Source organism: Desmodus rotundus, chromosome 12 (genome assembly GCF_022682495.2).
Source record: "Desmodus rotundus isolate HL8 chromosome 12, HLdesRot8A.1, whole genome shotgun sequence".
In the NCBI taxonomy this organism is placed as follows: domain Eukaryota; kingdom Metazoa; phylum Chordata; class Mammalia; order Chiroptera; family Phyllostomidae; genus Desmodus; species Desmodus rotundus.
In genome coordinates, this window is record NC_071398.1 from 42,235,022 (window position 1) to 42,251,792 (window position 16,771).

A 16,771-nucleotide genomic window follows, 5' to 3' on the forward strand; every position below is an offset into this window, starting at 1 on the left:
AAGACTCTGTGTGCAGTGTATCACTAGTGTAATAGAATAACTTGTACTGTCTCACTTTGTGACAGGAACAGACAAGAAAAATAGGGAAAATTGTACTGCTTTTAATTCATTAAAACTTCATTGAGAAATAGCCCTGGCTGGTGTGGCTCAGTGGTTGAGTAACAGCCTGCAAACTAAAGGGTCACTGGTTCGATTCCCAGTATGGAGCACATGGAAGGCAACCACACATTGATGTTTCTCTCCTCTCTTTCTCCTGCTCTCTAAAAATAAGTAAAATATGAAAAATATTCCTGAGAAAGATGTGTGGGAGAACAGGGGGGAACATATACAGGATTTTGGGTGTTGAACTAAGTTGCTTTGTTTTTTATATATTTTTTAATGATTTTATATTTACCGGGAAGGAGAGGGAGGGAGAAAGAGAAGGAGAGAAACATGCATCGGTTGTTTCTCACACGCCTCCAACCAGGGACCAGGCCACAACCCAGGCATGTGCCCTGACCAGGAATAGAATTGGCGACCTTTCCATTTGCAGGATGATGGCCGACCCACACCAGTTGGGGCTGAATGAAGCTTTTAAGACCCAGTACACTTTGGATAACACCTCGTACTTCTCAGATACTTACATTTTCAAGTTTACTTCCTTGGATGGTTTACTCAAATATGTGTGTGTTGACTGGAGGTAGCAGACAGTTTCCCACAATTTTTTTTCCTGCACCTTACCTTCTGGGGAGTGGATGTATAGGATCCATGGTGTCACATGTTTTGTTTCACTTATCAGTGGTCTCATTAGCAGCCACCAGGGTGGCCTGCCAGAGGCAGGCGAAAATGAAAAGTGTGTCTTATTGTATGGAAAAAAATGTTACGGACTTTTTCGCCAACTCAGTATATCTGTCATACGGGCATATATGCCATGTGAGATAAAGTAAGATTTAGCTGTAAGGGATTTTCATTTATTCAGTAATTTGATTTGTTTGGTAATATTAATAATGGTCACTATAAATGACTTTTGAGGAAGTTAAATGTCATTGGAACCCTAGCTGAGTATACCAGGTAGCATATTAATCAGTATCCTCCCACATATCACCTCTATGCATATATCCTATTCTTAGGTACACACACCTCTATTACTTGGGTCATAACAGGAAAGTGCTAACCTAGTTTTCTCATGAATGACACCTGGCATTCTAGATTTGCATCATTTTTAATAAATTTATTCGGTGTGATATTGGTTATTAACATGTTTCAGATGTATTATACTTCATCTGTACACTGCATTGTGTGCTTTCCTTCCAAAGTTTACTTCTGTCATCATGTATTTGACCCCCTTTACCCTCTTCCACCTCCCCCCACTCCCCTTCCCCTCTTGTTCTACCATACTGTGGCCAGTGAGGTATTTTTGTTTGTTCATGTGTTGCTTTGTTTTATACCCCATGTGAGTGAGATCATATGGTTCTTGTTCTTTTTCATCTAACTTCTTTCATTTGGGAAGATACCCTCAGATCCATCCATGTTACTGCAAATGGCAATACTTTATCCCTGTGGCTTAGTAGTCCATTGTATATATGCACCACATTTTTATCCATTCATCCATCAGAGGATACCAAGGTTATTTCCATGTGCTGAGCACTGTTAATAATGCTGCAAGGGACAGAGTGGCAATACATCTTTCCAAATAACTTATCAAGTTTTTCTGGTAGATACCCGACTTAAGGGTTGCTGGATCAAATGCTAACTCCATTCTTAATTTTCTGAGGAACCTCCATACTGTTTTTCCATAGTGGCTGTACCTGGTTTCATTCCCACCAGCAGTGTATGAGGATTCCTTTTTATCCACAATCTGTCCAACCCTTACTTTTTCTCTTATTGATCATAGCCATCCTAATAGGTGTCAGGTGGCCTCTCATTGTGGTATTGATTTGATAGTGAATTTGAGCATGTTCATACCTGTTGACCTTGGGAGAAGTGTCTGTTTAGGTCCTCTGCCCATTTTTAATGGGATTTGTTGTTGCTGTTGTATGAGTTCTTTATATACTTTGGATATTAGCCCATTATTGGAGGGATTGTTTGCAAATAATCTGCCATCCAGTTGGTTGCCTTTGTTATGTTGGTTTCTTTTGCTGTGCTGTGCCTTTTAATTTGATATAGTCCCATTCATTTGTATTTGCTTTTACTTCCCTTGTCTTTGGGGTCAAATTCATAAAATCTTCTCTAAGACCAAGGTCTGTACGTTTTTCATGCCTTCTGTTTAGGTCTTTGACCCATTTAGAGTTAATTTTTGTGTCAGGTAGCACTCTAGTTTCATTCTTTACATGTAATTTTCCAGTTTTCCTGGCATCACTTATTATATTTTGCTCAGCTTCTCCCCTTAGTTCCGTTAGTAGTTACTTTATATATTTTGGTGCTCCCAGATTGGGTGCATGTATTAATAAGTCTTACATCTTCTTAGTGCATTGTCCCATTTTTTATTTTTAAGCCTTAACCAAGGTTCTAGTCATTGATTCTAGAGATGGGGGGGAGGGAGAAACATCAATGTGAGGAAAACATCGATTTGTCGCCTCTTGTACGTGCTCTGACCAGGGACTGAACCCACAATCTAGGCATGTGCCCTGACCTGGAATTGAGCCCATGGCCCTTCAGTTCATGGGAAGATGCTCCAACCAACTGAGACACACTGGCCAGGGTGTATTGTCCCATTTATCATTATAAAATGTCCTCCTCTTGTTGACTTTTTAATCTTAAAATCTGTTTTGTCTGATAGAAATATGGCTACACTTGCTTTTGTCTAGATTCTATTTGTTCATAATATCATTTTCCACTCTGTTGCTGCATCTGTTTGTTATTGCAGCTGAGATGTGACTCCTGAACGCAGTGTATAGTTGGTTTTTTATCCATCCCATTGCACTGAGCCTTTTTAACTGGTGAGTTCAGTCCGTTTACATTTAGAGTGATTATTAATATATGAAGGTCTCCTATAGCCACTTTTAAAAACATTTTACTTATTCTTAGAGGGGAAGAGGGGGAGAGAGGAAGAGAAACATCAGTGTGAGAGAGAAACATCAATTGGTTGGTTCTTGAATATACCCCAACCCAGCTGGGGACTGAATCCACCAACCTAGGCATGTTCCGAGACTGGGAATCGAACTGATGACCTGCTTTGCAAAATGACACCCAACCCACTGAGCCACACTGGTTAGGGCTCCTATAGCTATTTTTTCTTTGGTTTTCTGGTAGCTCTCTTTTCACCCCAACCCCCCCCTTTTTTTTAAGAGATTTTATTTGAGAGAGGGGAAGGGAGGGAGAGAAACACTGATTTGCTCTTTTACTAATTTTTGCACTTATTGGTTGATCCTTGTACATGCCCTATTGGGGATTCATACTTCGAACTTGGTTTACCCAGGTGATGCTCTAACCAACTGAGCTACCCAGCCAGGGCCTGGTCTGTTCTATTTTCTAAGCTTGCTAGTTCATTCTTCATCTTTTTATTGAGTTCTTTGGTGCTAGAAATTTTTTTTAATACTTTCAATCTCTTTGGTGGAGTATGCCTTTTGTTGATTGATTTTTATTTCTGAGTTCATTGGCCTTTCTCTTATACCCTGTTGAGTGTTTTCAGAACTGGAATCTTTCATTCTCTGCCATCTAAATCACATAGTTCCATTTCTTTACATTTATTTTCTGGAGATGTTACATTTTCCTTTGTTACCTTGGTTATTTATTGTGCTTGAATTATTTCTCTGCCTAGACAGTTGTGGGAATGAAAATTTCTTTATCTGACTCTTCATTGTATAGCAGATTGATATGCAGAAATCTTTGTTTTCTGGTAGGTGGTGCTGAAACACAAGCTTTTATGTACTTTTACTTGCACTGCTGGGGGCTTCCGGGATCTCTGTGGAAACACACCCCATATTCCCTGAGGAAGTGGGTGTCCCCTTTGCCACCCAGTCTCAGGGCACCACTCCTGTGGGTTGAAGTGGTGGGCTGTGGGTCTCCTGTGTATTCCCAGTAGCACCTTCCTGGAAGGCAAAAGCCACTGGCAAAGCCACTCTTGAGTTTTCCTGGCTGCCTCTACCACTCTGCGTCTTTGATGGGTGGGGGAGGGGTTGTCTTGGGAAGCGGGATCACGAATCTACAGCTCTGTCATCATAGGGGACTTGGCCACAGTGGGTACAGCCCACTTGGATGGAAAGTTGTTTTCAGCATTCTCTCTGTACCCAGCAGGGTGCAGTGGGGGGGTGGGGGAGGTTTCCAAATCTGAAATCCTTGTCTGGTGCCCATGGGCTGTAGAATGCTGCAGTCCTCTGCACTGCTTTCCTGACCCAACCCTAGGCCCAGCCGCAATCTGTGCCAGACACCCGGGTCCGATTGTTGGTCTCTGCCCCTGTGGTTTTACCAGCGGGGCTTCTCCAATCCTTGAATGCCATGGCGTCCACTGCAGTCTGTAGCAAGTGCTAGACTAGGCACAGCTTCTGTCCCTAACCTTCATCTCCCTACTCCCACCATCTTCACTGTTTGCTCAGTATGTTCTGCCTCAATGTGTGGCTCTCAGACACGTTTATATTGAGCAGAGAATCCTTTGCTGGATCACACAGCTTTCCACCTTGTTGTAATGACAAGAGGACACCTGCAGGTCTTCTCAGGCCACCGTTCACTCTCCATTAAATCAGTTTTTCATGGCTGTATATTTGAATGCATTTACTCAAGTATTTCACAGATATTTATTTCTTTTTCTTAAAAATTCAATATAAACATCTTTGTGTAGGATCTGTCTCACTTTTTCTACACTCTCCTAAGCTAGGATTGCTAGGTCAGAGCATGTTTTGATAGACGGACCAGCTCATGTTGTTCACTTCTCCGAAGAGGTGGTGGACAAAGAATGCTGTGAAAATGACAATCTAAATTGTTCCATCTAATGAATTTCAATCAGTCCACTCTCGTCCTGCTTCCTCCCTCCCCATTTTAGTGGGAAGAACGAGGGTGGAATGTGACAAAATTAATGTCCTTGAAGTCTGCAAAGCCCCTGGCTACAGAGGTCTGAATGGAGGAAGGACTGCAGAGAAAATGTACTCTGACTTCAGCTTGCAGGAAAATAATGAGAAGAAACCAATTATTAACAATTTAAGTTTACTAAAATTTTTTGTCATTAGTAACTACTTCTACCATTTTCAAAGTGTTACAGTAAAACTGTACCTTAATGAATTAGGGTTCAAAATTTCCAGTTATAGAAATTTACCATAATTAGATGGGGGGAAATCAGTACTTTTCAGTCTATAAAATACAAATGATTAAATAGTATATTTTTCACGCAGATAATACACTGAACAATGAAATGAGGCTTTATGGGGGATGGGAGCCATTCAGAAGTCTTGTTGAAATTAGCTTGTATTATTGTGGACAGCAGCATTATATCATTCTTTTTGAGTATGCTGTGATGAATTTACAGTAGGGAACTGACTAGATTTTCACATATTTGTCCTGACTATAGTGATTTTCTTCACTTTGTTCAGTAATTGCTGGTCACCCAGTACATGCGAAGCAGTTCTACAAGGTAGAGAAACTGGTGAAAAACACCCCACGCACGTGGAGGTTATGTTTCAGTTGACATCAATTTCATCTGTCCATCATACTTCTGTTAGAATCCTGCGTATAGTCTTCATTTATAAGTCCTCTCTTCTCCATTGACTCCAATGAAATGTAGGATTCTGTTGTGTTCATCTTTAGAACTAGGAAATTAAAAACTGCTTTAACCACTCACCACATTTATAAAACCAGTTTTCTCTTATGTGTGAAATCTGATGTTTACAAAGAATCATCTCCCAACTGAGTTCTTAAAACACATTCCATAGAGCTGCTTTCCTGGCACAATCCCTCAAAGCTTCTGAGTTCTGAAGGCGCTTTCCACAGCTACCAGCAGCAACCTTCTTTCTAATGGACGGAGACGTGATGTCTAACCAAAGGCTATCTCACACTCTTCTATAGATTCCCCCCAGCGTGGATTCTCTGATGATATACAAGGTGTGATCTCTGGCTGAAGCCCTTGCAACATACATCACATATGTAAGGTCTCTCTCCCGTGTGGACCCTCTGATGCGTGTGAAAATGTGATGCCTGACTGAAGCCCTTCCCGCACTGCTGACACATATAGGGTTTCTCTCCTGTGTGGACCCTCTGATGAGCACTGAGCCCAGCGCTCCAACTGAATTCTTTCCCACACTCCTCACATTTAAATGGTTTCTCCCCGGTGTGAATGATCTGATGGACTTGAAGATTTGACCTCTGGCTGAAGGCCTTACCACAGGTATCACATTTATATGGTTTCTCTCCAGTGTGGACTCTCTGATGGGCTTGAAGATGTGAACTCTGACTGAATCGCTTCTGACACGCATCACATTTGAATGGCTTCTCCCCAGTGTGGACACTCTGATGAGCTTGAAGATTTGAGGCCTGACTGAAACCCTTCCCACACTCCTCACATTTATATGGCTTCTCTCCTGTGTGGACTCTCTGATGATTGTGAAGATTCAAGCTCCAATTGAAGCGCTTCCCGCACACCTCACATTTGTAGGGTTTTTCTCCAGTGTGGACTCTCTGATGGGCTTGAAAATATGAACTCTGACTAAAGCCTTTACCACACACATTGCAGCGAAACGGTTTTTCTCCTGTGTGAACCCTCTGATGGCTCTGGAAACTCGAGGCTGAGCTAAAGCCTTTACCGCACTCTTCACATTTATATGGTTTCTCTCCCGTGTGGACTCGTTGATGACTATGGAGATTAAAGCTCAAACTGAAGCACTTCCCGCACTCCTCACATTTGTACGGTTTCTCTTCAGTGTGCACTCTCTGATGGGTATGGAGATTTGAACTACAACTGAAGCGTTTACCACAATCTGCACATTTATAGGGCTTCTCTCCAGTGTGGATTCTCTCGTGGGCCTGAAGGTGTGATCTCTGAGTGAAGCCCTTCCCACAGATCTCGCATTTATAAGGTTTCTCTCCAGTGTGAACTCTGCAGTGAATGTTCAGATCAGTGCTACGACTGAAGCCCTTCCCACAACTTTCACATCTATAAGGCTTCTCTCCTGTGTGAATAGGCAAGTGAGCATAAAGGTGGGAGGTCTGATTAAAGCTCTTACCACACTCTAGGCACGAATACGGTTTCTCCCCCGTGTGAACTCTCTGATGAGTTTGCAGGTTTGAGCTCTGACTAAAACCCTTCCCACACTCATGACACCAATAGCGTTTTTTCCCTGCGTGAATGTATTGTTGAACGGGAATGGCTGAGCTGTACCTGGTCTCCTGATGTGTAGTATGTGGAAGGGGCTTCTTTCCCAAGTGTTCCTGCTGATGGACCTCAAGACTGGAGCCGTCACTGAATGCTTTTTCACATTCATTACACTGGTAGGCTTGCTGTCCTGTGTGGAATGCATTGAACTGGACAAGAGGGGACACCTCTACAATGTCCTCACCACACTCTTTCTTACTGTGAGCGTGAGCGCTCTTGTGTGCTGGATCATCATCAGGGGGGTGAGAATTACAGCTGAAGATGTTAGCCTGTGGAACAAATACACAGAACTTGTTTTCCATTGGCATCTGCTTACAATGTCCCTGGTCATTCTGTGTCTCGTTCAGATATGTTTTATTCCAAGAATTCTGAGCTGTCCTTGTTGAAAATCCTTGATTTTCATTAATACTGGAATGATTCTCTGTAAGTGTCATCACACAGCTGTCTTCCACATCAGTCTGCTCGGATATTCCCGTCCCCACCTGACAGGGGGAATTAGGTTGTTTGGGGAACATTTTTTCTTCAGTATGTACCACGGAGTCTTGACTTTTTGTTAATTTACTCACAACATGTCTCTTGATTTGCCAGCATGAAAGCTCTCCCAATGAAAGGCACCTTACTTCTGCTTCATGAAGAACCTCCAGCTCATTTTCATTCCTGCCTCCTGAAATAATCAGGGACAGAGAGTGACATCAGCAAGAATGTAGGCTAGGAATCCCCAAGTCTTTGTTCCACCAATGAAACAGTAAACAAAAAAAAACAAAAGACAAACACTAGAGATGAGCGAAAATAAGTGTGAGAGTTCTGAAAAACAGTCAAAAGACATACAGCAACCAAGAGAACATGCAAATGTGTAAAGGCCACATTTTAAAAAGGTATGACATTTGGGGACCATCTCAGATTGAGGGGACAAGGTCTTGTCAGGTCTCTTCTAAGTATGTGTCTTGCCTGGGGCTGTGCGAGTGCTTTTTCCCATTCCCCTCCATACACAACTACTTTTAAATGCCTTGCCATTTTTACTTACGGTATGGAATGGTCTAAAGGATTCAGAAGTTCACCTCCCAATTCCCTACCTCAAAATGCATAGAGCAGAGCAGACTGCAATTCGCTAACCCGTGCCAGGGAACTAGTCTCCACTTTTCCCTGACTCAGACAAAATGGGAAAAAGCAATGGAAAGCAGCAGTACACACGATTCATGGAAGCTACTGGGGGGATTATAGACATGCAGAGGCCTAGAAAGAAATGTTTGATGGAACGCACTAGAACATCTAAGTCCAAGAAAAGCTCAAGCGGCACTTTTTGGAAGATAAAGAAACTTAGCGTCTGTGTGAGAGGGAATTGAAAAGGCATACACAGAACCAGGAAAGTCAATAGCTCAGAAAATGACCTGGGAAGACCTTAAGCCCTAACTCTGGGCAGATCCCAGGGCTCAGAACACACCCTGCACATTAGGGTTCTGCAGAAAAGCCAATCAGCAAAGACTGGTAGAGGCAGCTGTTTTCTCAAATGCTCAGTTTTCTTTATTGTTTTTTTAAGCCAAAGCAATTACTGCACTAGGTAATTTACATTAACTTTTTAGATTTCTATTTATTTTCAGAGAGAGAGGAAGGGAGGGAGGAGGAGAGGGTTTGTTTGTCTCTTACATGCCTCCAACCTGAAGCTAGACCACAACCCAGGCATGAATATACACAAGGTTTTAGCTACTTACACAAACAGAGAGAACCAAAATAATTAGAATTGGAAATGAAGGTGGGACATTACTAATGACCTTACAAAAATACAAAGGACTGTAAAAAAATACTACTTGTACACCAACAAATTGGAGAAGCTAGGTGAAATGTATTAATTCCTAGAAACACAATACCTACCAAGACTGAATCGTGAAAAAAATATCTGAGCAGATCTATAACTACTAAGGAGACTGAATCAATAATTTAAAACTTCTCAACAATGAAAAAAGCCCAGGGGACCATTAGCACTCACAGCTTCATTAATGAATTTTGCCAAATTCAGAAAAGAGGGGAATTATAACTGATTCTACAGAAATAAAAGGGATTAAGAGAATACTGTGTGAAAAAACTGTGTGTTAAATATTAAACAACCTAGATGAAATGGATAAATTCCTAGATGTATGCTAACTACCAAGATTGAATCATGAATAGAAATTTAAACATCCCTCTAACTAGTAAAGAGGATGAAACAGTAATCAAAAACCTGCCATCAAAGAAAAGCCCAGGACCAGATGGCTTCACTGGAAAATTCTACCAAATATTTAAAGAATTATTATCACAAAGGCAACATTTACAAGTTAATTCTAAGAGACTAGCATTACTCTAACTCCAAAGCCAGACAAAGACACTATAGGAAAACTACAGACCAATATCCCTGATGACTACACAAATTACTAGCAAACAATTCAACAGCAAAAAGAATTATACATGATGGCCAGGTGTGATTTATTCCTGTAATGCAAAGATAGTTCATCACATGAAAAGCCAACAACAATGTAATAGAGACCACAAAAGAATAGAGAACATGGTCATCTCAACTGATATAGTAAAAGTATTTGATAAAATGTAACACCCTTGAATTATAGAACACTTGACAAACTGCAACGTAATATCTCTATGTGAAAAGCATACAGCTGACATCATCACCAGTGGTGAAAGCTTTCCCTCTAACATCAAGATCAAAGTAAGAATGCCTGCCATTGTCAATTCTATTTAACACAGCACTAGAAATGCTAGCCATACAAATCAGGCAAGAAAACAAAATAAAGACATCCATCCAAGTTGGAAAGGAAAAGTAAAATTATATCCATTTATAGATGACATGATCTTACTTATAGAAAACTTTAAAGATAATGCAGACACACACATACACAAAAACCACAACCAACAAGCAAATTCAAAAACCAAACTCCCTGATTCAAATATGAGCAAAAGATATCAGTGGAATTCTTTGTGAAATGTATGCCTGACCACTAAGCTGTACACGTCAAACTAATACAAAATAATACTGAAGGTAAATTTTAATTGAAAAGGAAAAGTTAAAAAAATGAGCACAAGACTTAGAGACATTTCTCCAAATATATACAAATGACCAACAGGTACATGAAAATATTTCAACATCACTAATCATTAGAGAAATGGAAAACAAAACAGTAATATACCACTTCACACCCACTAGGATGGCTATTTTTTTAATTGATTTTAGAGAAGAAGAGAGAGAGAAAAACACTGATTTGTTGTTCTACTTATTTATGCATTCATTGTTGATGCTTGTATATGCCCTGACTGGGGATCAAAGCCTGTGATCTTGGTGTATCAAGACAATGCTCTAATCAATTGAGCAACTCGGCCAGGGCTCTGGTGGCTATTATTAAATTTAAAAAAAAAAAAGGAAAAAAGTCCAGGTACTGGCAAGGACACAGCAAATTGAAACCCTATGCATTGCTGGTGGGAATGTTAAGTGGTCCTCCTACTGTGGAAATGGTATGGGGGTTCCTCAAAAATTACAAATAGCCCTGGCTGGTCATGACCGGTGTGGCTCACTTGGTTGGGCATTGTTCCACAAAGCGAAAGGTCCCCAAAGTTGAAGATTCAATCTCAGGTCAGGGCACATACAAGAAGCAACCAATGAATGCATCAATGAGTAGAACAACAAATCAATGTCTCTGTTTCTCTCCCCACCCCTCTTTTTCTCTCTAAAATCAATACAATTTAAAAAAAAATTTTTTTAAAGGATGTAGAGAGGAGAAGACAGTACTGTAAACAGAATGCTCACAGAAGGACTTGGATGACATGACTTCTGAACAGATATGAGTGAATAAGAAAGCATGTTTGAAGGTTTATGGGAAAGCAGGATTCTCGCCAGTGAAAAGATTCTGATGCAGAAACATAATCATCCTACATTAGATCAGACGAGATCGGGCGTGTTCAGGGTGGTATGGTTCTACAATAGAAATAGGTAAGTCTGGCAGCATCGAAAAGAGGGAAATGACAAGAAAAAGATGCAGAATGGTAAAGCCTGGGGAACGAGCAAACACTCCAGGGCCTTCCAGGCCCCTGAAATACTTTGGGTTTTGTTTTGAGTGAAATAGAACGTCAGCAGAGGGTATGAAGCAGAGGAGTGGCATGATGTGACAGATGTTTCCCAAGAGTCTCTGGGGTTGCTGTGTGGAGAGCAGGTTCCCCAGAACAGAGAAAGAATGATGGGCTGTTACCTTCAGGGACTCCCGCTGCCCAGCTCTCTGTGGAATGTCCGCCTCTTTGAGTTTGGATCTCCGCCATCCAAAGCTTTTCCTCTCTCTCCAGCTGGGATATCACATCTGGTTTACAGGACTGATGCCCTGTGAAAAGACAAGATTAAAGTGGAACATTAAAGGTAAAAAATACTATAAAATGTGGGGTCCAATCCCATGATGTAAGGCTCTGCCCCTCCCCCAAAGCAGTGCTTGCCAAACATTTTGATGCAACTTAATAAATCAACTTCATGACCCACCAATGGAACATTACCCACAAGTTTAAAAAAAGATATATGAAATAAGGAGCCAGGTACAGCCAAGCCCAACTGTTCATTTACAGTTAATTTATAAGTCAAATGTTTACCTTGGAACAAAGACTAGAAACGTCTTGTCTCTACTTGCAAACACACTGGAAAACTCTGGTCTCTAAGGGGTCCTGAAGCCTTGAAGTAGTGGGCAGAGGTCAGGGATGCTACCAAACACCCTAAAACGCACAGAACAGTCTCCACAACATACAATTATCTAGCCCAAAATGTCAACAGTGCCGAGATGGAGAAACCCTGGGCAAGGGGCTGAAGCCACGTTACGGAGGGTACCTGTCCTCACCCACTAAAACCAGGTTCCGGAAGTTCTCCAGGGTCACATCTCGGTACAGCTTCCTTTGGACAGAGTCCAGCAGCCCCAGCTCCTCCTCCGTGAAGACAACAGCCACATCCATGAACGTCACGGCCTCCTACAACACCAAACACAGGCAACCTCAACCTACAACTGGGCAGAGGACAGCACTGGGCAGATAGGCAGGAAGCTGACCTAGACTTTAATGGACCTGAACAGCTCCTTTTGGTAGTTTGTCCTCTTCCCCTTCTACAGTCACACCAAAACAGACAGAAAGGAAAGAATCAAGAGGAACATTTAAAAAATCTGTAGCCCTGGAATGTGTGGCTCAGTGGATTGAGCACCAGCCTGCAAACTGAAGGGTCGCTGGTTCAATTCCCAGTCAGGGCACATGCCTGGGTTGTGGGCCAGGTCCCCCAGTAGGGGGCGCGCGAGAGGCAGCCACACGCTGATGTTTCTCTCCCTCTCTTTCTTCTTCCCTTCCCCTCTCTCTAAAAGTAAACAAATAAAATCTTTTAAAAAATTATAAAACTGCTTGAAAACAAAAAATCTTCATACATTTAACATGGCACCCTTTACGTAGTTAAATAAAGCTTCTAGAATAGTCACTGTCAAATCATGGCACACACATTTTACCGTGATGCTCACAGTACCAGATACTGTAAGAAACTGAGTTTAGGTTCAACAGTACCGAATGGTGGCTATCGCCTCCTTTCCCTGGGTAGTAGCACTATTCTGTCAATGTTTGCCAGTCTAACAGTGTTTGCCTTCAGGACCCCTCTGGAGCAGGTACGGAAGTCATTCTCTATTCTCGGGAACACGCTGCATCTGTCAAACACAGGAGCTTTCAGTGTGGAGGTTCAGAGCACAGGCTCTGGAGACTCACTGCCTCAGTTCACACTCGAAGGCTCTGCCCGAGACAAGCTTTGTTGAACACGTCACCTAACTGCTCAACACCTCAGTTTCCCCACCGGTGTAACAGTACACCACGGGGTACTTGAAGGTGTTAAATGAGACTATGTACAGGACTTAGGACAGTATCTGACCCACGTTAAATACTCAATAACTGCCAGCCAGCACTCTCGTTATTCAGGGCTGCCTGAATAGGTGTCTCATAAAAGTGATGAACTATAATATAGGGGCCTTGGCCCCTCAGCGCAGTAGTCGCACTTCTTCTGCGTCTCTCCACTTACCCTAATTGGACGCCCGAAACTCCTGGCTCAGGTAACTGAACCATTAGTGTGTAAAAAATAATATAAACAGATCCACTTCAAATAAAATCGGAGCTACCATCCCAAAGGAACTGCCTTGCAAGTTTTAGTCCTCAAACCTCTGGAACGTAACTGGGCAAGATAACCTCTGGGCTGGGCCTGATACAGCAGGGAGCCCCAGCTGTGGTTTGCAAAGCTGACAGGGAAGCAGACACCATGACGGAGAATTAATGACATTCTTTAGGATGGGCATCACCACGTTAGCTTATCTGCACCTGCAGAAATTCCAGCCTTCGCTTACTAACACCCATGGAAATGCCTCCTTTCTACTCATGTAATTATCCCCCTTCTGTCTGTCTCCTCACAGGAATACTATTTGGGTTTCTCCCTGAATCTCTGCTTCCCCAATAGCTACTTCTTTTGGATCAAATGAAAGCCTGTTGCCTCTCACTTTGGCCTTTTATCTTTAGGTTAACAAGTGTCAGCTGGGGACTGAGCGGACTGCAGTAGGTCTCTGGAAGTGCACAAATCTGTTCATGTTAAAATGCGAACAAGACCATCTATACCCTCACACGGCGGTTCCATGCAATGAAGGTCAGGCAAGTCCCTGGGGCTCCTAGACCAGGGCTGTACTTCTTTAAAATACACTAATAGGTCCATGAATGAAACAGATACTTAACTATGATATATACATGGTTTAACTTAGAATTAAAGACAGTCTTGTTCTTCTTGTTTGAAAACAACTAAAATTCTTTTCTTTGAGTTTAGTTATCAGCTGGACCCCGTTACAAGCAGCCGTACTTTACATATTCTCTCCACACAATGTAAGGCCCCATGCAGCAGAAAACTAAGTCCCTAGAACTTTGAAGAGAGAAAAAAAAATGGGAGAATTCTCAGAACTCCTGTTTGGGAAGAAAGGTTATATGTAGAAAAACTGTCACTGCAACCATCTTTAAAATGGTAAAATTCATAAACTACATAAAAAGGGGGAAAATACTAGGTGTACTGTGGAAAATGATGTGGCCAAAGTCATAGGTGATATAAAATTAAACTTTAAAACCCCAAAGTGGCTAAGCAGTGATTACAAATATGTATGTGTAAATGCAAATGAAAAGGAATGTGGGAAAATAAAAAGCAAATCTGTAAACATATTTATAAAGTGGGAGTTCTTTTTAATTTTTTAAAAATACCCATTGCCCTGGCTGGTGTGGCTCACTGGATTGAGCACTGGCCTTCGAACCAGAGTCGCTGGTTCAATTCCCAGTCAGGGCACATGCCTGGGTTGTGGGCCAGGTCCCCAGTAGGGGGCGCGTGAGAGGCAACCACACATTGATGCGTCTCTCCCTATCTTTCTCCCTCCCTCCCCCTCTGTCTAAAAATAAGTAAAATAATTTTTAAAATACCTATTAATTTTCACACTATTATTAGCAAAAAAAATTAGCAAAAATTAGCGAATTAGAAAAAAAAGTAGGAAATTAGCAAAAGGCAAGAGCCTGGCATAACAATATTTCAGGTGCCTTTGGCTCCCTTTTACCTTTCCCAAGCAGGAGAGATATGTGTCCAAACTTTGTGGAATGAGATGTCATTTTAAGAAACAAAGGCACACCGCCAACTTACCTGGAACTTGGTCATTTTTCTCCTCTTCGTTTCGGGGAAAGGCAGAGTTCTGGATGCAGAACTGGGAAGGGAAAGCCATCGTGAGAGAGATGCTAGGGATGCTGCTAGTCCACTTGGCGCTTCATGGGAGCACAAAGGTGCCCCTTTCTCTAGGCAGAAGCAGTGGTGACAAAGCTTAGTGAGAACAGGGACTGGACTCCAGCTTCCTCTGCGCCCCCAGCCAGCTGCCACTGTTCATGAGCATTCCTTAGAACAGCCCTAACCTGAGTGCTCTTGTAGCTTCCAGAGTATTCCTGAGCCTGGGTAGTAGAGGAAATGAGACGCAAGCGAGCAGGCAGGCAGTATAACCTTAATGGGCCCAAAATGCCTGGGTTCAAATTCTGCCACCTCTAATTATTACTTTCTACTCCTCGGCAATGTAAACGTTGAGCAAGTCATTCTGGCAGATAAAGGCAAGCTGTAGTCTGGGATCCCTAAAACTGCCCTTGCAAATGCAATTTCTAGAAAAATCACTCTTTTAAGAAACCCAGAATTCAGAGATGATTGTTCTGTCCCGTGAGTTACCGTTAGAAAAACCTAATTCTGATTGGTTATCTCACAGATAAAATTCCCCCTGTTGGTAACAATAGCTAAATTTCCACGGTTTTTTTTTCTCTCCTAACAGTATAATTCGTTGCAAATGATATTAAGCAGAAAGAGTCTCAACAAAGTTTCTTCTCCCATATACAAGAAGGTAAATAATGACTAATAAAAACCTAAGCCTAAGAAATCCCGTTGCAGTTAAATCAACAATAGTGGCTTATATCGCACTTATTAAGGCCTCACGACGCGTTAGGTACTCTGCAAAGCCGGGATCACTGTTTCTGGGTCCGGGAAAATCCAGATGACTTTCTCCAGAACCCAGGCTGAAGTTCACTCTCCTTCCACAAATAAGCAGCTCGAAAGAGTCCAGGTGCAGAAGCAGCCCCACATTAGGCAGTGATCAGTGAGTTCCCACCCCACCCCACCCCACCCCACGCCACCCCGGCCTGGCACGAGCTTCCAAGTAACAGGGCGCCTCTGTGAGTCTTACAAGGGAATTTATGGTGAACAGCCAATGCACTAGGCGCTCTTTTTAAGTTTCTTACATACAATCTCACTTAATTCCCACAAGAACACCATGGGAAAGGACTAACCCTTTTTTGCCATGAGGAAACTGAGGCAAGGAGAGATCAAAGAACTCGCCCGATATTTTACAGCGAGAAAGAGGCAGAGCAGGCTGGGGGCTCCTGCAGGGAGGCCGGGGGAGCGGCGAGCGCCGGAGACCCTCAAACTCCAGGTACCACGCAAGCCCGCCCCCGATTCGGAAGGCTCAGCCGAGCGGATGCTCACCGCCGTCGTCTCCATGACCGCCCTCTGCCGCTGCCCGCCGGCCGCGGCTTCGGTGCTCAGGAGGGAGGACCTAGTCCCTGCTCACTCCACGCCGAGGCAAACACGGTTCACAGAGATCGCCAGGACGCGGGGTTAACTCACCTCACTGCCCGCGGTGTCAACTCCGACCTCGCCTTCCCGGAGCGGAAGTGCCTCAGGCTACACACGGTTCCTGTACTACACTTCCCAGAATTCCCAGGGGGAGCGTCTCTTATTTCGCGCACGCCGGTACTTCATTTCCCAGAATGCAGCTCGCAGGACCGGCTACCCACCTGCTGGCTAGCGTTTTGGTAGCGGGTTTGGATTGAGTCGTTTATCTGGCGTTGTTAACTGTCATATTCGTTTTTGCTTTATTCATTTCTTAAAGCTTATGTGAAAATAATTGCGGATTTTTG

General features: G+C 42.8%; 1 protein-coding gene across 7 annotated transcripts; it reads right to left on the minus strand.

The window, feature by feature from the left end:
• Positions 1 to 1,386: 1,386 nt before the first annotated feature.
• ZNF235 (zinc finger protein 235) lies at positions 1,387 to 16,551 on the minus strand. 7 transcript variants are annotated; one of them, XM_053914448.1, is made up of 5 exons: positions 16,479 to 16,551; positions 14,967 to 15,115; positions 12,130 to 12,256; positions 11,503 to 11,628; positions 1,387 to 7,940 (listed from the first exon to the last, which is right to left on the minus strand). In XM_053914448.1, the coding sequence occupies exons 2-5, from the start codon at positions 14,979 to 14,981 to the stop codon at positions 5,968 to 5,970; spliced, it is 2,241 nt and encodes a 746-aa protein (XP_053770423.1). In that variant the 5' UTR covers positions 14,982 to 15,115; positions 16,479 to 16,551; the 3' UTR covers positions 1,387 to 5,967. The 7 variants fall into 7 exon arrangements, with proteins under 7 accessions (XP_053770423.1, XP_024425140.2, XP_024425138.2 ...); XM_024569372.3 differs by having other exon boundaries at positions 14,967 to 15,027; positions 16,479 to 16,545; XM_024569370.3 differs by lacking the exon at positions 16,479 to 16,551 and adding an exon at positions 16,338 to 16,470 and having other exon boundaries at positions 14,967 to 15,027.
• Between the last annotated feature and the right edge of the window lie 220 nt (positions 16,552 to 16,771).

Bases quoted from the DNA above. Each gene is read 5' to 3' on its own strand.
- ZNF235 (XM_053914448.1), bottom strand. The intron at 11,629-12,129 runs GTGAGGACAGGT...GTCTTTTCACAG, and splicing joins CCGGAACCTGGTTTTAGTGG to GGCATCAGTCCTGTAAACCA. The intron at 7,941-11,502 runs GTAACAGCCCAT...TGATTATTTCAG, and splicing joins GGCAGCGGGAGTCCCTGAAG to GAGGCAGGAATGAAAATGAG.